This window comes from Heptranchias perlo, chromosome 17 (genome assembly GCF_035084215.1).
Source record: "Heptranchias perlo isolate sHepPer1 chromosome 17, sHepPer1.hap1, whole genome shotgun sequence".
In the NCBI taxonomy this organism is placed as follows: domain Eukaryota; kingdom Metazoa; phylum Chordata; class Chondrichthyes; order Hexanchiformes; family Hexanchidae; genus Heptranchias; species Heptranchias perlo.
Window position 1 is genome coordinate 52,186,617 of NC_090341.1, and position 23,543 is coordinate 52,210,159.

At 43.9% G+C, this 23,543-nt stretch overlaps 1 protein-coding gene across 2 annotated transcripts in view; it reads left to right on the plus strand.

Annotated features, from left to right (window-relative positions):
* rad54l2 (RAD54 like 2) overlaps positions 1 to 23,543 on the plus strand; it is a 145,862-nt gene that overhangs the window by 42,785 nt on the left and 79,534 nt on the right. For both annotated transcript variants that reach the window (XM_067998996.1, XM_067998997.1), the window contains exon 2: positions 7,938 to 8,110. In XM_067998996.1, coding sequence (XP_067855097.1) covers positions 7,993 to 8,110 — 118 coding nt within the window. In that variant the 5' untranslated portion in view covers positions 7,938 to 7,992. The remainder of the gene's footprint in view (positions 1 to 7,937; positions 8,111 to 23,543) is intronic.

Sequence of the window (23,543 nt, forward strand, 5' to 3'; positions counted from 1 at the left end):
TCAGGAACTCAGCAGAATGGGTATTTTAGCCAACATACCATCTCTCCATGGGGCCAAACGTTCGTGTTCCATTGCGCTCTACCACTGCACTCCTTAACCAAAGAGCAACTATTTAGTTGAGACCTTGAATGGTGTTGGTTTCTATATCCTGCATGGTTTGTTGTTTGCATGGCTCTGCTTGCCTGGTTTCACAGGTCTCTAATTGGATTCCCAGCACAGGAGTCATGACATGATGACTCTTGACCGGACAGTACAGTCCAATGATTGATTTTCTTTCACTTACCTGTATTTTCATTCCTCATCACTCCATGTCCTCAGAGAACACAGGGTGAGAAATAGAGAGCGGCGGGTAACCCTTTCTGAGACCTCTGCCAGTCTTGTGCTAGTCATCAGATAGTGTGCAAGTGTGGGCGAGGGTGAGTTGCCCTCGGATTTGCCCTTTCTTTATGGAAGTGTTTTATCGTTGCTTGGAGCCTCCCCTCTGATGGCCCAAATCCAGCACTAGGTGTGTGAGTTTTCTTGGACCAAATCCAATTTGGCTGTAATATGTTTGACCAGCATTTAAGCTCAAATCCCCTGCTTCTCACTTAAATCTCTGTGCAGAGAGTTTTCATTACTGCACGTCTTCGATGCTTTAATTTCAAACAGTATCAGAAGAACAGCAATACCTATGGCTGTGCAGGTGTCTAAACTAGCGGAGAAGTGTAAGATTTATTAGTTTGGTATCTGTACAGAATGTACAAATCACTATTATGTCTTCCCCCCCCACTGAGTTGTGGAAGTTATGCTGGGAGTATGGTCAGCTGCCTTCTGATATCTTATCCGAGAGACTTTTGGGAGCCGAGAGAGTGTTTGGCAGGTTATTCTACTATGGAGGCACCACATCCGAACCTGATCCTGTCATCGGCCAGCATCCGCAAAGGCTGATTTTTTTCCTCCCCGTTAGCTCAGGGGCACTGAGGCCAGGTGTGAGACCCTGGCTGAGATCAGCTAACTCATCACGGACCAGGGATCCAACCGAGATGTTTCTGGCCTGTAACAGAGCAGTGTGAATCTAATGCTGTGGAATCCATTCAACCAATCAGATTACAGAATTAGAGGGCACAGCCCCTTTAACCAGTTCATATCCCAGAACCAGCTGTAGGGTCCTTTTTGATTGGTCATCTTTGTGACAGAACGAATCACTTTCTACCAAACAAATTCCCTGTGGCATACAGGCACCTTGATAGTTCCCAGCCCAACCCCACTGAATGCTCCTAAAATAAACTGCTCAAAAAAGTCAAGAAACAATTACAAGTATCAAGTAACTTCCAGCCCACCCTTCATAACAGCACAATGCGTTCCATCAGGCAGCTGCACTCCTCTCTCCCACTTCGTAATCCCCACCTGACCACAACCATAGGGATTTACAGCACAGAAACAGGCCAACTAGCCTATCGTGTCTGTGCTGGCTCCTTGCTAGACAAATCCAAAACTAATCACATTGCCCTATTCTCTCCCTATAGCTCCAAGCCTTCTTCTGCTACAAATGTTTATTTACTCTTTGCTTTAAAGGTGCAATGGTCTCTGCTTGAACTATTACCTGTGGCAAAGCATTCCATGCTCCAGCAGCTCTCTACATAAAGGAATTTCTCTTAACCCCTCTCCTCATTGTCTTAATGACAGTTTTAAACTGATGACTCCCTCGTCATTGACTCCCCAACCAGTGGATATAGTCTTTTCCTAGTCTGTCAAAATGCTTCATTTTTTTTTGTTTATTGACCTGATGTAAACAAACAAAATGCTCAAGGAAAGAAGTTCATCTTTGAATTAAAAGACGACAATTTCTGGGGGGGCCACCACACACACCAGGGGCTCCAACACATGCTTCGTATAACCAAACTGATTTTATTTATTTCAGCAGTTACTGTGGGAAATGAGAAAGAGAGAGAGAGAGAGAGAGAGACACGCACAGAAAGAGGCAGGTGCTGTGGGGGACAGGAAGACAGGCCTTCTTGAAAGGGAGGATGGGAGTGGGTAAGAGACCCTTGAGTTGGGGAGAAGGGAGAGAGATCCCCTCGAAGGGGTGGGGTAGGAAAGGCAAGGGAACAAGCAGGAAGGTTGCTGTCAGGGCTTAGCTGGCCCATGTTACAAAATAGTGCATCCAACTCACTGTGAGCAGTCCCAGGAGAGGCACTAGTTATATGTTACAAACATTAACACAGGCTGGATTGTATTTCAAGCCAGTAACACATCACTGGATTGATATGCTGATAGAATCATAGAAAGGTTACAGCACGGAAGGAGGCCATTCGGCCCATCAAGTCCACGCTGGCTGTATGCAAGAGCAATCCAGCTAGTCCCACTCCCCGCCCTATCCCCGTAGCCCTGCAAATATTTTCCTCTCAAGTACTTATCCAGTTCCCTTTTGAAGGCCATGATTGAATCTGCCTCCACCACCCCCACAGGCAGTGCATTCCAAATCCTAACCACTCGCTGTGTAAAAAAGTTTTTCCTCATGTCACTTTTGGTTCTTTTGTCAATCACCTTAAATCTATGCCCTCTGGTTCTTGACCCTTCCACCAATGGGAACAGTTTCTCTCTATCTACTCTGTCTAGACCCTTCATGATTTTGAATACCTCTATCAAATCTCCTTGCAACCTTCTCTGTTCCAAGAACAACCCCAGCTTCTCCAGTCTATCTACGTAACTAAAGTCCCTCAACCCTGGAATCACTCTAGTAAATCTCTTCTGCACCCTCTCGAAGGCCGTCACATCTTTCCTAAAGTGTGGTGCCCAGAACTGGACACAATACTCCAGCTGTGGCCGAACCAGTATTTCATAAAGGTTCATCATGACTTCCTTACTTTTGTACTCTATGCCTCTATTTATAAAGCCCAGGATCCCATATGCTTTTTTAACCACATTCTCGACCTGCCCTGCCACCTTCAATGATTTGTATACATATACCTCCAGATCTCTCTGTTCCTTTACCCCTTTTAGAATTGTGCCCTTTAGTTTATGTTGCCTGACTTCATTTCTCCTACATCTGCCACCAGCCTGTCTATATCCTCTTGAAGTCTATCACTATCCTCCTCACTGTTCACTACCCTTCCAAGTTTTGTGTCATCTGCAAATTTTGAAATTTTGAAATTGTGCCCTCTACACCCAAGTCCAAGTCATTGATATATATCAAGAAAAGCAGTGGTCCTAACACCGACCCCTGGGGAACACCAGTGTACACCTCCCTCCAGTCCGAAAAACAACCGTTCACTACTACTCTCTGTTTCGTCACTTAGCCAATTTCGTATCCGTGCTGCTACTGCCCCCTTTATTCCATGGGCCGCAATCTTGATGACAAGCCTACCATGCGGCACATTATCAAACGCCTTTTGAAAGTCCATATACACCACATCAACTGCATTGCCCTCATCTACCCTCTCTGTTACCTCATTAAAAAACTCTATCAGGTTAGTTAAACATGATTTCCCTTTAACAAATCCGTGCTGGCTTTTCCTAATCAATCCATACTCGTCCAGGTGACTGTTAATTCTGTCCCGGATTATCGTTTCTAAAAGTTTCCCCACCACCAAGGTTAAACTGACTGGCCTATAGTTGCTGGGTGTAATATTTGCAATTCTTCGGTCCTCTGGCACATCTAAGGAAGTTTGGAAGATTATAGCCAGTACCTTCGCAATTTCCACCCGTACTTCCCTCAGTAACCTAGAATGCATCCCCTCCGGACCGGGTGACTTATTCAATTTAAGTACAGCTAGCCTTTCTAGTACCACTTCTTTATCAATTTTTAGCCCATTCAGTATCTCAACTATATCTTCCTTTACTGAGACTCTTGCAGCACCTTCTTCCTTGGTAAAAACAGTGCAAAGTACTCATTTAGAACCTCAGCCATCCCCTCTGCCTCCATGAGTAGATCTCCTTTATGGTCACTAATGGGCCCCATCCCTCCTCTTAATACTCGTTTACTGTTTACATGCCTGTAGAAGACTTTTGGATTCCCTTTTATGTTGGCCGCCAGTCTGTTCTCATACTCTTTGCCCCTCTTATTTCCTTTTTCACTTCCGCTCTGAACTTTCTATATTCTGCCTGGTTCTCACTTGTGTTATCAACCCAACATCTGTCATAAGCCCCTTTTTTCCACTTCATCTTAGTCTCTATCTCTTTTGTCATCCAGGGAGCTCTGGCTTTAGCTGCCCTACCTTTCTCCCTCATGTGAATGTACCCAAACCATCTCCTCTTCAATGGCCACCCACTGTTCAATTACAGTTTTGCCTGCCAATCTTTGATTCCAATTTACCCGGGCCAGATCTTTCTCATCCCGTTGAAATTGGCCCTCCTCCAATTGAGTATTTTTGCTTTAGAGTGGTCCGTGTCCTTTTCCATAGCTATTCTAAATCTTATGATATTATGATTGCTGCTCCTTAAATGTTCCCCCACTGACACTTGCTCTACTTGGCCCACCCTGTTCCCTGGAACCAAGTCCAGCAATGCCTCCTTCCTCGTTGGGCTGGAAATGTACTGGTCAAGAAAGTTATCCAGAACACATTTCAAAAATTCCTTCCCCTCTTTGCTCCTGATATTATTATCCCAGTCTATATTAGGATAGTTGAAGTCCCCCGTTATCACTACTCTATAGCTTTTGCACCTCTCTGCAATTTTCCTGCAAATTTGCTCCTCGATATCCTTCCCTCTAGTTGGTGGCCTATAGAATAAACCCAGTAATGTAATAGCACCTCTATTGTTCTTAACACTAACCAAATAGATTCTGTCCTCAACCCCTCCAGGTCATCCTCTCTCTCTGGAACTGCAATATTCTCCTTAATCAATACTACCACCCAGCCTCCTTTCTTCCCTTCCCTATCTTTCCTGAACACCTTGTATCCAGGAATATTTAGTACCCAATCCTGCCCTTTTTTGAGCCAGGTCTCTTATCGCCACGACATTGTATTCCCATGTGGCTATTTGTGCCTGCAGCTCACCAACCTTGTCTACTACGCTTTGTGTGTTTACACACATGCTCTGCAAAACAGTCTTAGGCTTTCTTGTTCAAAACTTGTTCAAACTTCACTTTGATTGTCTGTGATGTCCCTTGAACCTGTTCTGTGCAATATGTAACCCATTCCTGTCTCATTGTTATCCTGGTTGTATTCATTCCAATCTGCTTATTATCTTTTATACAAATCAGTCGATAACCAGGGATGGGGAAGAAAGAATACAGCATTTTATCACATACTCAGGACAACCTAAAACACTTTATAATCAATTAATTATTTTTGAAATGCAGTCACTGTTCTTATGTAGGAAGAAATTGGCTGATTATTGAATAAAAGTTTTAAACTCTTGGATTCATAAAATTTTACAATGCAAGAGGAGGCCATTTAGCCCATTGTGCTTATATCAGCTCTCGGAAAGAACTATCTGCTTGGTCCAGTTTGTCTGCCCTTTCCCCAAACCCTTTTAAATGTTTCTTTTTCAAATATACGTTCCTTTTAAAAGCTACTATGGATTCTGCTTTCAACACTGTTTCTGATAGGGCATTCCATGTCCTAACAACCCTCTCATAAAAACATCCTCCTAATCTCTCCTTTTGTTCCTTTAGTAATTATCTTAAATTTATGCCTTCTAGTTACCGAGTCACCGACCAGTGGAAATAGCTCTTCCTTATTTACGTCAAAATCTCTCATAATTTTGAATGCCTCTATTATTTCTCCTCTTAACCTTCTTCATTCTAATGAAAACTAAAGGCTCTGATCTAATTGAAGAACTGCAATTGCAGTCACTCATTTTGGAGATTATTTATACAGAAGTCTCTCTCAGTTTGTTCTTCTGGACAGTACAGCTTTAAATGATCGTTTACACAGGCCCCCAAAAGGATGTAGACGCTGGGGGACAATTGGAACTTTCAGGACAGAGATCGATAGATTTTGTTATGTAAGTGTATCAAGGGATATGGAACTAAGGCGGGTACATGGAGTTGAGGTACAGATCAGCTGTCATCTAATTGAAAAGCGGAGCAGGCTCGAGGGGCTGAATGGCTTAATCCCATTCCTTTGTTCAAAACCTTTCGTATAGAGTTTGCGCATCTAGTTTTATTCTGTCTTCAGTGAGATGCTTTGCTTGCCGATGGCAGTTGTCATGTTACACAGTTTCAACAAGAGTCCTGCAGTTGAACCATATGATTTGAACTTGCAGTGATAGTTATTTTTCCTCAGGAACGTAGGAACAGGAGTAGGTCATTCAGCCCCTCAAGCTCATTCTGCTGTTGTGATACATCATGGCTGATCTGTACCTCAACCCCATTGAACCACCTTTGCTCCATATCTCTTGATACCCTTACCTAATAAAAATCTGTCAATCTGAGCCTTGGAAATTTTAATTGACTCAGCAGTGTTTTTCTCTGATTGTTCTAGCAGCCAAATTCCTGTTGAGAAAAGAACTCCAGTGATCTTTTCTAGCGATTTGTTTCTTGTGTGTTCATCAGGGTGAACAATGTTATTGCCGATGAGTGGAACACATTGCACTTTTGGCATCCACTGTCAAAATCAAGCACTTGTAGGGCAGGTGTGTAACAGATTAAATGCAGATTTGCACTGCTCTGTCGCAATCCCCGGTCAGATGTAGCACAAATTAGATGCAGAGCTTTGAGAGAGTTGGGTGAATCTGCTAAACGGAGTGACGACGGGAATTTGGTGAAAGTGGGAATTCAGTGGTAAGTAGTGGGGGAGCAGTATAGAAAGTGTATTTTTATCAAACTGAAATTTAACCTAGTTTTCTAACTTTAACTGACCAGTTGTAACTAGTGTGTTTCTGAAGGGTATATATTAGAAGGATATCTGAACACAGAGCTTGCTGAGAGTTGGGTGAATCTACTAAACAGAGTGACGATGGGAATTTGGTGAGAGTGGGAATTTGGTGCAGAGGGCAAAGGAGGTGCTACGTAATTTAAACCAAGGGGCAACAGTAAATAAGTAAATATATAAATAATCAAAGTAATTAATTAGATCTAAGGGGATAAAATTAAAATTAACTAAGTAGATGATACCAATGTTAAAGGGATTTAAATTGCATTAAATAAAAATCTGGTGTACATAATTAATAAATAGGAATGATGAAACATATATATGTAAAACATAAGAGATATATATGTAGATAGACTTTTAAGCAAAATAATAGGACAGCTGAGACCCGTTGCCTGCAATTCCTGTGCCATGTGGTTACTCCAGGACGCATCATTAAATTCCAGACAGAATCACCCCTGTGTATCCTACTTGAAAACCATTCAGTACCCAGATTCTGGTTTGCAACATACTCCCATTATGGCATATGCAAACCATCCAAAACCTTCAATCAGGTTGCAACTCACTCCTAGATATTCATTATTCTATATATAAATCCATCCAAACCCCTCAATCAGATTCTAGCTTGCAAGTCTCTCCTGGGTATGTATGCTTCTAGATTATCCTTGACATGGAATATAGTCTCTTTCAATGAAGTTAATGCAATTTATGTGCACAATATAGCAGTGTTTCTTGTCTGCATCTTGAAGAAAAGATGGTGCTAGCATTTAGGCCCCAATGCCTGAACCCAAAGTATACTGGAAGCTTAATGGCAGTGGATGTTTGTAGTTGGGTGCTGGGTTATAGTTACCTAGTGTCCCGCTATGGTTTGTCCCCGAAGATGTAGCAATTAAGTAGCGATGGTAAAATCATGTGACTAGTAGAAAGCGACAATGCTCCTTTTCTCAAGTGTAATAATCTGTAAAAGGAAAGTACAGTAGTGTAGATTTTTATCATATTCTGTATTTCCATCCTACACATTAAAAGTCTTTAGTCTATGAGACATCTGATTGGATCTTCACATGCTGTTGAAATTTGCTGTAATTGATAAATCTGAGATAATGAATGCTAATAATCTACTGCTTTGTGCTGTTGTTGTCACAGGTCCACAGAGGGGGGACAATGAGTTTGTAATGCACAGTGACTGCTGCTCTGGGCCATGGAGGACGAGTCTATCTCAGGGAGTGATCCAGATGTGGAGTCGGAGGATGTGGAAGAGGAAGAGGAGGAGATGGAGGACAACGATGGCGATGACGAAGATGACCTGGAGGAAAACGGTGAGCAACCAGTGGCCCTTTGGTGTTTTCCTAGCCAAATGTAAAAGAGTCACAATTGTCGCTGGGATTCTGGTAACATTTAATAGTGGCATCCGGCATGCAAAGTACTTTGGTGTTTTTCTTTTTTAATCTCGTGTGTCAGCCTGGCTCAGTTGATAGAACTCACCAAGAAGGCTGTGGGTTTGAGCGCCATGTCAGGAGTTTGATGCTAAGCTGATGGTCCAATGCAGTACTATGGGGATGCTGCATTATTGAATGTGCTGTCCTTCAGATGAGATGTTAAACTGAGGTACATAAGAACATAAGAAATAGGAGCAGGAGTAGGCCAATCGGCCCCTCGAGCCTGCTCCGCCATTCAATAAGATCATGGCTGATCTGATCCTAACCTCAAATCATAATTCATGTCCAATTTCCTGCCTGCTCCCCGTAACCCCTAATTCCCTTTACTTCTAGGAAACTGTCTATTTATGTTTTAAATTTATTTATTTAATGATGTAGCTAATGATGTAGGTATTGTCTGCCTGTTCCAGTGGTTCAGGTGGAATGTTCAATATTCAATGGAAAAGTGGGGAGTTCCCAGGTATCTTGGACAACATTCCTCCCTTGACCAATACCACCAATACAGCTCAATTGGGCATCTGCGTTATTGCTGTTTGTGGGATCTTGCTGTGCATCAAATGTATGTACAAGTCATTTCAGAATCTTTTATTGTATGTGAAACGTTTCCAGACATCTCAAAGACATGATACGTTACATATGTGTCAGAGCAGTGGGAGGCATTCAAGGGGGAGATAGTGAGGGTTCAGGCAAATATGTTCCCACGAAGAAAAAGGTGGGACTCCCAAATCTAGATCCCTCTGGATGTCAAGAAGCATACAGGGTAGCATAAGGCAAAAAAGGGAAGCTTATGTCAGATACCAAGAGCTCAATACTGCAGAAAGCCTAGAGGAGTATAGAAAGTGCAGGGGTGAAATTAAAAAGGAAATTAGGAAAGCAGAGAGGGCACGAAAAAATATTGGCAAGTAAAGTCAAGGAAAACCCAAAGATGTTTTATAAATACATAGAGAACAAGATGATAACTACGGAAAGAGTAGGGCCTATTAGAGACCAAAAAGGTAACCTGTGTGTGGAGGTGGAAGACGTGCATAGGGTTCTTAATGAATAGTTTGCGTCAGTCTTCACAAAAGAGGGGGGCGATGCAGATGTTGTAGTTAAGGAGGAGGAGTGTGAAATATTGGATGGGATAAACATAGTCAGAGAGGAAATATTAAGGGGCTTAGCATCTTTGAAAGTAGATAAATTGCCAGGCCCGGATGAAATGTATCCCAGCCTGTTAAGAGAAGCAAAGGAGGAAATAGCGGAGGCTCTGACCGTCATTATCCAATCCTCTCTGGCTACAGTCGTGGTGCTGGAGGACTGCTAACGTTGTACTGTTGTTTAAAAAGGGAGAAAGGGATAGACCGAGTAATTACAGGGCAGTCAGCCTAACCTTGGTGGTGGACAAATTGTTGGAAAAAATTCTGAGGGACAGTATTTATCGACATTTAGAAAGGCATGGATTAATCAAGGACAGTCAGCATGGATTTAAGGGAAGGTCGTGTCTGACTAACTTGATTGAATTTTTTGAGGAGGCAACAAGGAGGGTCGATTAGGGTAGTGCTTTTGATGAAGTCTACATGGATTTTAGCAAGGCTTTTGACAAGGTCCCACAAGGCAGACTAGTCAGAAAATTAAAAGCCCATGGGATCCAAGGGAAAGTGGCATGTTGGATCCAAAATTGGCTCGGTGGCAGGAAGCAAAGGGTAATGGTCGATGGGTGTTTTTGTGACTGGAAGGCTGTTTCCAATGGGATTCTGCAGGACTCAGTACTAGGTCCCTTGCTTTTCGTGGTATATATCAATGATTTAGACATAAATGTAGGGGGCATGATTAAGAAGTTTGCAGATGAAATTGGCCGTGTGGTTGATAGTGAGGAAGAAAGCTGTAAACTGCAGGAAGATATCAATGGACTGGTCAGGTGGGCAGAAAAATGGCAAATCAAATTCAATCTGGAGAAGTGTGAGATAATGCATTTGGGGAAGGCAATCAAGTCAAGGGAATACACAATACAGGATACTGAGAAGTGTAGATGAACAGAGGGACCTTGGAGTGCATGTCCACAGATCCCTGAAGGTAGCAGAACAGGTAGATAGGTGGTTAAGAAGGCGTACAGAATATTTTTCTTTATTAGCCGAGGCATAGAATATAAGATCAGGAAGGTTATGCTGGAACTGTATAAAACACTAGTTAGGCCACAGCTTTAGTACTGCGTACAGTTCTGGTCGCCACATTACAGGAAAGATGTGATTGCAATAGAGAAGGTACAGAGGAGAATTACTAGGATGTTGCCAGGGCTGGAGAATTTTAGCTATGAGGAAAGATTGGATAGACTGTTGTTTTCTTTGGAACAGAGGAGGCTGAGGGGAGATTTAATTGAGGTGTATAAAATTATGAGAGGCCTAGATAGGGTGGATAGAAGGGACCTATTTCCCTTAGCAGAGAGGTCAATAACCAGGGGACATAGATTTAAAGTAATTGGTAGAAAGATTAGAGGGGAGTTGAGGAGAAAGTTTTTCACCCAGAGGGTGGTGGGGGTCTGGAACTCAATGTCTGAAAGGGTGATAGAGGCAGAAACCCTCATCACATTTAAAAAGTACTTGGATATGCACTTGAAGTGCCGTAACCTACAAGGCTATGGACCAAGAGCTGGAAAGTGGGATTAGGCTGGATAGCTTTTTTTCGGCTGGCACAAACACAGTGGGTTGAATGGCCTCCTTCTATGCCGTAAATTTCTCTGATTCTATAATTGGAAGTCTGTTTGCTTGCTTCTGTTTATCTTATTTGTGTCTTCTGTTACCTCTGCAGCTTGAAATTCAGTTTCATAGTAATGGAGGCAGCGTGTACCCATGATTCATAGTGGGAGTGAAACTGCTATAGGAAGAACATAGGAACAGGAGTAGGCCATTCAGTCCCTCAAACCTGTTCCACCATTCAGTGAGATCATGGTTGATCTGTAACCTAACTCCATCCACCCACCTTGGCTCCATATCCCTTAATACCCTAGGCTAGCAAAAATCTATTGATCTCAGATTTAAAATGATTAATTGAGCTTGCATCTACTGCTTTTTGGGGGAGAGAGTGCCACACTTCCAACACCCTTTGCGTGAAGAAGTGTTTCCTAACTTCTCTCTTGACTGCTCTGGCTTTGATTTTAAGGTTATGTCCCCTTGTCCTAGACTCCCCCACCAGCGAGGCTACTCTTAGGAAGGAAATGCTGGCCTCGGAGAAAGTCCGCAATGATTCACTGGGATAATACTTGCGATGAAGGGACTGAAGCTATGATGAGCAACTGGGTGAACTTGAGTTGTAATCCCTAGAGATGAGGAGGTTGAGAAATGAGCTGATTTGGTGTTCAAAATAATGAAGGGAAATAACAGGATAGATTGGGGGCTATTCTTCTTTCTAGTAGGGAAATCTGGAACAAGGGAATATAATCTTAGAATTTGACCTAAGCAGGTTAAAAAAAAACAAATCCAGAAAAAACATTCTTCACATAAAAGACTGTAAGAATGTAGAGCGCACTGCCGCCGTGGACCGTAGATACAGAATTAATTAAGGTGTTTAAAAAAGAGACATATATACCTACTTGTGAAGTAAGAGTAATAAGGGATATGGAGAACAGCTAAGGCACGTGAATTAAGAAGAGATTTACCGTATATGTATTGAGCTCAAAATGACAGAGCAGATTTGATGGCCTGTTCCTGTTGCTATGTTTGTTGGAAGGTTCGATGGCCTGTACCTGTTGCTATGTTTGTTGGAAGGTTCAATGGCCTGTTCCTGTTGCAGTGTTTGTTGGAAGGTTCGATGGCCTGTACCTGTTGCTATGTTTGTTGGAAGGTTCAATGGCCTGCTCCTGTTGGTATGTTTGTTGGAAGGTTCAATGGCCTGTTCCTGTTGGTATGTTTGTTGGAAGGTTTGACGGCCTGTACCTGTTGCTGTGTTTGTTGGAAGGTTTGACGGCCTGTACCTGTTGCTGTGTTTGTTGGAAGGTTTAACGGTCTGAACCTGTTGCTGTGTTTGTTGGAAGGTTTGACGGCCTGTACCTGTTGCTGTGTTTGTTGGAAGGTTTGACGGCCTGTACCTGTTGCTGTGTTTGTTGGAAGGTTTGACGGCCTGTACCTGTTGCTGTGTTTGTTGGAAGGTTTGACGGCCTGTACCTGTTGCTGTGTTTGTTGGAAGGTTCTATGGCCTGTACCTGTTGCTGTGTTTGTTGGAAGGTTTGACGGCCTGTACCTGTTGCTGTGTTTGTTGGAAGGTTTGACGGCCTGTACCTGTTGCTGTGTTTGTTGGAAGGTTTGACGGCCTGTACCTGTTGCTGTGTTTGTTGGAAGGTTTGACGGCCTGTACCTGTTGCTGTGTTTGTTGGAAGGTTCTATGGCCTGTACCTGTTGCTGTGTTTGTTGGAAGGTTTGACGGCCTGTACCTGTTGCTGTGTTTGTTGGAAGGTTTGACGGCCTGTACCTGTTGCTGTGTTTGTTGGAAGGTTCTATGGCCTGTACCTGTTGCTGTGTTTGTTGGAAGGTTTGACGGCCTGTACCTGTTGCTGTGTTTGTTGGAAGGTTTGACGGCCTGTACCTGTTGCTGTGTTTGTTGGAAGGTTTGACGGCCTGTACCTGTTGCTGTGTTTGTTGGAAGGTTTGACGGCCTGTACCTGTTGCTGTGTTTGTTGGAAGGTTTGACGGCCTGTACCTGTTGCTGTGTTTGTTGGAAGGTTCTATGGCCTGTACCTGTTGCTGTGTTTGTTGGAAGGTTTGACGGCCTGTACCTGTTGCTGTGTTTGTTGGAAGGTTTGACGGCCTGTACCTGTTGCTGTGTTTTTTTGGAAAGTTTGACGGCCTGTACCTGTTGCTGTGTTTGTTGGAAGGTTTGACGGCCTGTACCTGTTGCTGTGTTTGTTGGAAGGTTTGACGGCCTGTACCTGTTGCTGTGTTTGTTGGAAGGTTTGACGGCCTGTACCTGTTGCTGTGTTTTTTGGAAGGTTTGACGGCCTGTACCTGTTGCTGTGTTTTTTGGAAGGTTTGACCGCCTGTACCTGTTGCTGTGTTTTTTGGAAGGTTTGACGGCCTGTACCTGTTGCTGTGTTTGTTGGAAGGTTTGACGGCCTGTACCTGTTGCTGTGTTTGTTGGAAGGTTTGACGGCCTGTACCTGTTGCTGTGTTTGTTGGAAGGTTTGACGGCCTGCTCCTGTTGCTGTGTTTGTTGGAAGGTTTGACGGCCTGTACCTGTTGCTGTGTTTGTTGGAAGGTTTGACGACCTGTACCTGTTGCTGTGTTTTTTTGGAAAGTTTGACGGCCTGTACCTGTTGCTGTGTTTGTTGGAAGGTTTGACGGCCTGTACCTGTTGCTGTGTTTGTTGGAAGGTTTGACGGCCTGTACCTGTTGCTGTGTTTGTTGGAAGGTTTGACGGCCTGTACATGTTGCTGTGTTTTTTGGAAGGTTTGACGGCCTGTACCTGTTGCTGTGTTTGTTGGAAGGTTTGACGGTCTGAACCTGTTGCTGTGTTTGTTGGAAGGTTTGACGGCCTGTACCTGTTGCTGTGTTTGTTGGAAGGTTTGACGGCCTGTACCTGTTGCTGTGTTTGTTGGAAGGTTTGACGGCCTGTACCTGTTGCTGTGTTTGTTGGAAGGTTTGACGGCCTGTACCTGTTGCTGTGTTTGTTGGAAGGTTTGACGGCCTGTACCTGTTGCTGTGTTTGTTGGAAGGTTCTATGGCCTGTACCTGTTGCTGTGTTTGTTGGAAGGTTCTATGGCCTGTACCTGTTGCTGTGTTTTTTTGGAAAGTTTGACGGCCTGTACCTGTTGCTGTGTTTGTTGGAAGGTTTGACGGCCTGTACCTGTTGCTGTGTTTGTTGGAAGGTTTGACGGCCTGTACCTGTTGCTGTGTTTGTTGGAAGGTTTGACGGCCTGTACCTGTTGCTGTGTTTTTTGGAAGGTTTGACCGCCTGTACCTGTTGCTGTGTTTTTTGGAAGGTTTGACGGCCTGTACCTGTTGCTGTGTTTGTTGGAAGGTTTGACGGCCTGTACCTGTTGCTGTGTTTGTTGGAAGGTTCTATGGCCTGTACCTGTTGCTGTGTTTTTTTGGAACGTTTGACGGCCTGTACCTGTTGCTGTGTTTGTTGGAAGGTTTGACGGCCTGTACCTGTTGCTGTGTTTGTTGGAAGGTTTGACGGCCTGTACCTGTTGCTGTGTTTGTTGGAAGGTTTGACGGCCTGTACCTGTTGCTGTGTTTTTTGGAAGGTTTGACCGCCTGTACCTGTTGCTGTGTTTTTTGGAAGGTTTGACGGCCTGTACCTGTTGCTGTGTTTGTTGGAAGGTTTGACGGCCTGTACCTGTTGCTGTGTTTGTTGGAAGGTTTGACGGCCTGTACCTGTTGCTGTGTTTGTTGGAAGGTTTGACCGCCTGTACCTGTTGCTGTGTTTTTTGGAAGGTTTGACGGCCTGTACCTGTTGCTGTGTTTGTTGGAAGGTTTGACGGCCTGTACCTGTTGCTGTGTTTGTTGGAAGGTTTGACGGCCTGTACCTGTTGCTGTGTTTGTTGGAAGGTTCTATGGCCTGTACCTGTTGCTGTGTTTGTTGGAAGGTTCTATGGCCTGTACCTGTTGCTGTGTTTGTTGGAAGGTTCTATGGCCTGTACCTGTTGCTGTGTTTGTTGGACGGTTCGATGGCCTGTACCTGTTGCTGTGTTTGTTGGACGGTTCGATGGCCTACTATTATGGAATATTGTTCAAGTGTCCTGGAACTGCCCTGGTGGAAAAGTTTCTGGTGTTGTCGCTAGGGTTTCAGTAAATCGTAATGATGCTCATACAGAATTTTTTCTGTTTCGTCCATTTGAACTGCGAAGTACCCAGCAATAAGATTATAGATTTTAACCTTCCAAGCTTGGTTTTCACTTTGAGAGAGCTTTATGCCAGAGAGTACTGGGTGAGATACTCCTGGGTTACTTACAGGATACATTGTTTTATAATGATAAAGGTCATACCAAAGCAAATAGCAGTTTGATCTCAACCATTAACAGTGGGGAAGCGCTTTAAACAGGCATATCCTGGGTTCATTTAGAGACTAATTGTTGTTGCTCAGGGAATCTGATTTAAAAAAAATTGAATGTGACACATTTTACATATGTAACACTTTCAAGAGCGATGGACCCATGGTAGACCTATTTTGCTGTGCTATTCTATAATTACTTTTCTTCTGCCTTACTGCTGCTTCCTGCAGCAATCCTGCCCGGTTCACCGTCTTCCCATCATCCCCTGGATCGGTCCACTCTTCCTGCAGCTTCAAGGCTGATTCCTCCATCTTGGCAACCAACGGGGCAGTGAGGTGCAGAAGGTCAAACCTGGTAACGAATGACAAGCACGGCGATTCACCCAACCACCCCATTCGTACAGCTCGTTAGCAGATGATAGGTTAATTGTTTAAATTGCTGCAAACCTCCGCACAGAACTTGGCAAAAAATGATTACTTTCAGGAACTGGAAGGACTCGGCCTTGAGCATACCATAGTGATTCCTCTTCAATCAAATCGAAGCCGATTTTTATATTTTGGTGACTTTTACAAAGTTGTTGTTTAGCATCTTTCCATTACATAAAGTTTATTTTTGGGGGCGGGGCATTTTCATTTCACTGTGTCCAAGGAGACTTGCAGTCTGTAGGATGTGGGCTCAAAGTCGTGGCACAGGTAAATGAGAACTGCTGTTTAATCACCATTCACTTTGGGTCACTGCGTAATAGGGAACAGCAAGGGATAGTGTGCCTCAAAATAGGTTCAGGTTGTTTGAATATTCATAGTGCTACATATAGTAAAATAAAATGTTCTTGATTCACAGGGCCTGTATCTCCAAGTAGGCCTGAAAGGTAGACCTAGATGTATGAGTCAGAAGAGTGGGACTTAGGAGGCTGACTTGGGTATTCTGCTGTTTGTTGGTTGGGAATCTTTGAACCCTTAGCCTGCTGAATAATTCAATATGTTGGTGTCATTTTTCAGGGAAACAGCATTTCAGATGTTCAATCCTTTTGCTGCTGTCCCCTTATGTCTCTTTGGTATTGAAAGGCATCTTTATATTGATAATGTGCAGTCAGCAGCAGGTGCTCTGCTCTCAACAGTGTCATTGTATGACTCTATCCTAGTTTTGTCCAATACCTTAGTCACTAGCCACATATAGCTAATTAGGAATCCGGATATGGCTAATTAGGAATCCGGATATGGCTAATTAGGAATCCGGATATGGCTAATTACATTTTTCAATAGTAAATAAAAAATGAATAATAGAATCTGTCATTGGTCTTGTGATCTCAATGCTTATATTTGCGCAGTGTTTGTATGGATTCTTTAACATTTTTATGTGTTTCTTGGTAAAATGGTAAGATGAAAAGCAGAGTGTGGAAGTATTTTTTGATCATGTTGCTTTACTTCCTTGGTTACTGCTTATTGGTAATCTGCTAAAATGGTGTGTAACACAGTGAAAACACTGGACTTCAACATACATGGAGAGAGAAGCTGTCAATGTGGTCCGGCCAGCAGAAGAAAGCAAGCCCAGCCAATAACGAGCAGCTCCGACAGGGCACGTCATGGCAAAGGGCAAGCAGCATCCGATCATGGTCTAGAGGGAGAGGCGGGGAGCGGGCGTGGAGGGGGGGGGCGGGCGTGGAGGGCGTGGAGGGAGGGGCAGGGTAGGTCGGGGGTGGGGGGGGGGGTGGGGGGAGTCTGGCGTGTCTCGTTGAGTGAGTTGACATTCTCAGCAATTACCCTGATGAAGTCCAAGTATCACTCGCAACTGCTGGACAAAAACCTTGCCGCTGTACTAAGATGTGCTGTGTCTGATAAATTCATGCCAGAAGTGAGAACCTTGGCTGATTCCAATCACCTCACCCTGTCCTCAGTCCAGGGACACTGAGGTCAACTGTAATGCCCTCTGGTATAAGCTAACTCAACACAGATCGTGGAACCTAACTCAGAACCTTTCTGGTCTGTAACGCTCAACACCACATTGGGCAGTTCATTTGCCAAATGAACCTCTGGGGCAGCTTCACTGTGATTGATTTTTAAGGCGGGTTCAGTGAGTCATTCGTAAATTAGCTTCACTTTAATTTTTTAATAAATTTTCCTTTTATTCAATCCCTTTGCCATGATTGCTGACGTCCCCCTCCTCCTATTTTACGCGCCTGCTGAGGTGGGGGAATAAGATGCAGATTACCTAGCCGTTGCACAGTGGCTGCACTGGCGATGAGAAAAGAAGTAAAGGACAAAAACAAAATCAAAATGGATCCGGTAGAAGAGAAATGTGAGAGATGGAAGTGGGAAAAAAGATTCAGAGAACTTATCAAAAGAGAGAATAAAATAGAAAGAGATATCAATAAAGAGAAAGATCCGTGCTCATTTTGAGGTGTTTTGACACAGACAGTATGTAATCACATGTATTCGTTGCTTTAACAAATAACACATTAAAAAGAGGCTTGAGGGTGGGAGGGGGGGGGGGTTTGCCGGTTCCGAATCACCCATCACCGGGCGGATTCATCTCCCTCAATTGTGTTGACAGGCCTGCCTGTGCGTGAAGCCTTGCTCTTTATAGTCTTCTGGGTTGTGCGGTACGATGAGGACTGTTCCTTCTCGTTTCTGTCGGAGGACTGCTGTTACTTGTATAACGTCGAGCTAGACTGTACCATTTGAGGCAACAGGATAAAGCATTTCAGCACAGCGTGATGACACGAAGTGACTGACTGCCTCGAAACATCTGACAGTTCCTGGTGAATCGAGTAGCGGCCCCTGCCGCTGGGTGAGGCTCAGTATGTCACACACGCTCTTGTTGCATAACTGGTTTATGTAAGGGGAGGGGGTGGAGAGTTGTGTTGCATGATCCATCATGCTCTATGCATGCATTACATTGTAGAAAAGCTTCTTGTCTCATGGGTCTTGTCATTTCTCCTTCCAGCTTACACAATTTTGGGAAGTTTAGAGCGTTCCCTGGGTACTCTGTTCATTTTCTGTCGTTCCCCTCTTTTTAAAAAAAAAAAATGACATGTTTAAATGTTTAGTGCTGAGTATTATAAAATGAGAAATGATAGGTATTCTAAAGCACAAAGCCTTGTCTGCAGGGGAAAAGATAGCATCGCCAACCATCTCAAGCTGTCTAAAGGTTTGGCAGCCACAACTAGGATATGTGACTTCCAAACAACCACATTCTCGATGATTGGTCAGCTGGGACTGCACATCAGGTAGTGCGACACAGGCACTGTCAACCTGTGCTGCCAATCTTTTATTTTGAAATAACAGAAATCTCTATAAGGGAGGGCAAATGTGGGAGAGGATGCTGGGAGTTCAGATTGCATGTTGTGATGAAGAGTTAAGCACTGAGTCATGTGTGTGAATGGAAATTCTCTCCGCTTTCCAGTACACTCCTCAGGACCCAAGTCAGTGAATGAAGTACTGACTATCAACCGGAGAGACTCCCGTTTCATTTAAATTCAGGCAGTTGAACTTTGCATAGGAAGTACAATTATACTTTTTGGAAAAATAACACAAACCATTTTATCATGTTTGGATCCTGACACTAAAATGACTGCACATGCTCACAATCTGCAATGGGAACATTGAAGTTTCTGGCTGTGACTTTGGGGAAAGTCTCTTCAGGCAGCAATGTAAAAATAGCATTGCTGGCCTGTATGGATGGGCCAAGTCAGAAAAAATGGCACTCAGTGTCATGCAGCGCCACCCAGAGGCAGCCATTTTTGTTAGTCTACTGTAGCACTATGTAGCATAAATGTTGTCAGTCTGTATTAATGCACGGCGCCAGAAGGCCAAGATGATGTATTTGGATCGCTCGTTGGCTTATGAGGGTTGGAGTTTGTAAGGTGCTACTGCGCCTTGTGACATTTTACTGAGTTAAAGGCGCTAATTAAACGCAAGTTGTTGCTGATTGTCTTCATGGTGTCTGCACCATGTACTTACGTATGGTTTTAGAAGGCGGCTCACCACCACCTTCTCAAGGGCAATTAGGAGTCGGCAATAAATGCTGGCCTTGCCAGCGACACCCACATCCCGTGAATGAATTTTAAAAAAATTCCTGCATAGGTGTTTTAGGTACAGCGGGGAGCCCCTGAAGTTCACAGCGACCTGACATCATAACATTTATTACAACACAACACAGTGATGGAAATACATTTTGGGGGAGAACCTGGTTTCTCCACTCCTTGGACTGTGCAGAGTATAACAGCAACAACAACTTGTATTTATATAGCACGTTCACACAACCATCCCAAGGCACTTCACAGAGACGGAGCATAAACGGATAGCGATCAGTATTAGAAGTGTTAGGCAAGGTGACTAAAGGCACATTTGAATATGTAGGCTTTAAGAGGCTTTTGAAGGTAGGAAGAAAAGTAGAACGGTGGAGAGGTTTAAGGAGAGCGTTCCAGTGTGAAAAGTCTAATCGGGCTGAATGCTGTGCCATGGATGATGGAATGAAGAGGGAGGGAGGGAGGGAGAAAGAGAGCATATGCTTACACCTGGAGGAAGATGCACAGGTAGGGCGGGGTGAAGCTGTGGAGGGATTTGTAAATAAGGATGAGAATTTTGAATTCAATGGATTGAACTTAGAGCCGATGGAGATTGAGGAGGAGAGAGAGATGAGTATTAATCACCTCTATCAAACCCTATGGAATATATTGTCTGAAGGTCTAGATTTAGACCTAGGCCAGCTGTGGATGATAGTGACTAGAGACTTAGTTTGTATAATGTTGGTCAATAAACCATTTTTCTTCCCTCCTCTGCTGAAGAGAATAACTCTTGCTGAGTTATAGATCCAGGTGCCCTCTAGTACCTCACCCAGCGAGTACCTGTAGGCTGTGGAGGAGATTCCGGCCTGATGCTTCCGATTTGATGTCCAACTGTGGTCAGAGGATAGCAATCAGGAGCAGGAACCCGGGCCCAGGGGGCGCTAAGGTCCAGCTATAACTTTGCTTTAGATCAGCTAACTGATCACAGCCTGGGGATCTAATCCTGGTCTGTATGACTCAGTTCCATTCTGTTGCTGCATTCATTCACTGAGCCATCAGGGGGTCTTTGATCCCTTTAATCTCTTTATTAAAAAAACGTACTTCACAATGAGTCTTTCAAATAACCGGCCCTAAAAAGTTCATGTTCAAGATGGTTAAAAAAGAAAAGCTTGCATTTATATAGTGCCTTCACAACCTCAAGGACATCCCAAAGAGCTTTGCAGCCAATCAAATACTTTTTTTGACGTGTAATCACTGTTGTAATGTAGGAAATGCAGCAGTCAATTTGCACACAGTAAGGTCCCACAAACAGCAATGTGATAATAACCAGATAATCTGTTTTTGCGATGTGGGTTAAGGGATAAATATTGGCCAGGACACTGGGGATCATGGTGCCATGGGATCTTTACGTCCGCCTGAGAGGGCAGACAGGGCCTCGGTTTAATGTCTCATCCATAAGTGTGATGTTACTGTGTGGCTCTGTTTGGAGTTAGCAAGAAAAAAGGAAAAGGATTCAGCTGCGAGACCGGTACGTTGGGCTGTAATGTGCTGCTCTTGTCGTATGTATGGATTCCCTTTGGTAGAGCCCTGGCTGAGTGTGAATTGTTATGTAAGGCTCTTTGTTCAGATCCTGCTGCCGCCGCTCGCTTGAATTAATTGCAGCCGTTTGGTTTGAGTGGCTGGGGTTGCACTGCGCTGAGATCTCTTACTGGATTTCAGCTAGCCCTTTGATGGTAATTTAGCCATTGGTTCTGGATAATGATTGGCCCAATTACCTGTGCTGAGGGAGAATCAAAGCAGCTGGCGCCTGCGAGAGGCATAGACTTGGCAGCTTACACATCGAGCAGCCTGTTGCTCCTAGATAACAGCCAGCATTTAACAGGTAAGCAAAATTTGCTTGGCCTCTGGAGATCAGGAATTTCTACCTCTTCCATCTCCTCTGCTACTCATTACATATAACAGCAGTATTTAAAATGAGCCTAAACTGGGAGCAGCTTATGCTGTGAACTTTTGCACTGTACCTGCATGTAGATTGCTTGCTTCTTGCTGAGTAACAGTTATGTAAACTTATGGAATTGGCTGCGACCTGGTCACTTGACACAGAAGAGTCAATCTTCGGCCAGTACATCTCAGGTACTCTGGAATGTTTTATTCAACTGAGAGTTTTCCTGTAGTGTATTGGTATTAAACATTTGGGATGGTTCCTGACTTCTGGTCCAAATCCTCTTAAATATCACACATCTGCTCCATCTTTTTCTATTGAATATTGCAGAAAGGAAGAAATGTGCAGAACCTCTGAAAGTAACTTCTTAAAACACTGATATGACAGTGTTTCAAGCACCATAGGACATTTTATTATGTTAAAGGGTGCTTTATAAGTAAAGAAAGAACTTGCATCAATATAATGCCTTTCACAAGCTCAGGATGTCCCAAAGCACTTTACAGCCAATGTAGTTAATACGACAGCCAATTTTTGCACAGCAAGTCCCACAAACACCAGTGAAATAAATGACCAGATAATCTGTTTGTGATGTTGGTTGAGGGATAAATATTGGCCAGGATACTGGGGGAGAACTCCCCTGCCCTTTGTGAAATAGTGTTTATGGGATCTTTTACATCCATCCGAGAGGGCAGGCGGGGGCCTCGGTTTAACATCTCATCCAAAAGATGGCACCTCCGACAGTACTGCACTGGAGTGTCAGCTTGGACTATGTGCTCAAATCTCATTGGGGTAGGACTTGAACCCACGTCCTTCTGACTCAGTACAAGTTGTCTTATATAGTATGTGCTGCATGTTTCTCAGCAATAGAGAAATTGCGTACAGCCTTTTTTGTAAGATACACCTTCTGAACACATAACATAATTTTCCTTAGCCCATCCCCTTGTTATAATTTAATCTCTATAATAGGCCTTTGGGGATGTATCTTCCCTATAACTTGTCCACTTTGTAAAGTGCCCCTCTCTGAGACATGTCCTTCATGTAACATTTGCTTTTTACAAGGCGCCCTCTCTGATCTGCCATCTCCTCAGAGCACCTATAATGAGAGGAATAGTTACAGTGGGAGTGGCTATAAGCTTCTCTATAATACATTCAAACTGGGGTCTGCGAGGCAGTGTTAAGAAAAGGCTAAGAGGCCCATTTAAGCGCACAATATTCTTTGCCTCTCCCAGGAGATAGGGGTAAGGGCAGGTAGATGAAGGCAAAACACATACTAGGGACATAGGACCAGGAGTAGGCCATTCAGCCCCTCAAACCTGTTCTTTCATCAATTAGATCATGGCTGATCTGTATTTTAACTCCATCTACCCACCTTGGTTCCATATCCCTTAATATCCTTGCCTAACAAAAACCTATCAATCTCAGTTTTGAAATTTTCAATTGATCCCCAGCCTCAACAGCTTTTTGGGGAAGAGTTCCAGATTTCCACTTCCCTTTATGTAAAAGAAGTGCTTCCTGACTTCACCCCTGAACAGCCTAGCTCTAATTTTAAAGTTATGACCCCTTGTTCTGGACTCTCCCATCAGAGGAACTAGTTACTTACTATCAATTCTTTTAATCATCATAAACAATTAGTTAACCCCTTAATCTTCTGTCAAATCCTTCTCTGTCCCCTCAAAGGTGATCAAGCAAAGCCCCAGGAGACTTCATACCTATTACCCAGGATCCTACCTTCCATCTGCTGTCTTCACATTGTGTGTCTTAACACCTCCTTGAAGGACTGTAGGGAGTCACTTCTCACTGCCACCTCCGTAATGCAGTTCCACAAGTTGATCGTAGGGTAAACATAAGATGTGTGTCTGTTTGGGGCTGGGTGTACTATGTGTTCTGAGCTGTGTCCCAAGAATTCTGCGTTTTTGTCATTAGTATTTTATTTCTCTTGCTGTATACCACTAAAACAAAAACGCTCCCCCCCCCTCCCCTCCCCCCTCCCCTCCCCTCCTCCCCCTCCCCTCCCCTCCTCCCTCCTCCCTCCCCTCCTCCCTCCCCTCCCCCCTCCTCCCTCCCCCTTAACATAGTCGACACTGTCTTTTGGCAGTTAGGAGAGGGGACTCCCTGGGAATGGGTCAAAATTTGCAGGGACCTCCCACTGCTAGTATACTTCATAGTCAGCTGGTCTATAACATGCCCTTCAATGAGGTGCCTTTTCTACGACTGCTTTGGCATTATTCTGGGGGGGGTGGGTCTATTTGTATTTGGAAATTTTTTTGAGTGTATAAGTGCCCCTTGTTTTCATTTGCACCCCCACCCCCCGCCGAAAAAAACATCTTGAACCCCGAGCCATTCCGCAACTGCAGTTGTGAGGCCAAGTCGGAGCTGCTGGCAAAAGAAATAACTTGCATTTATA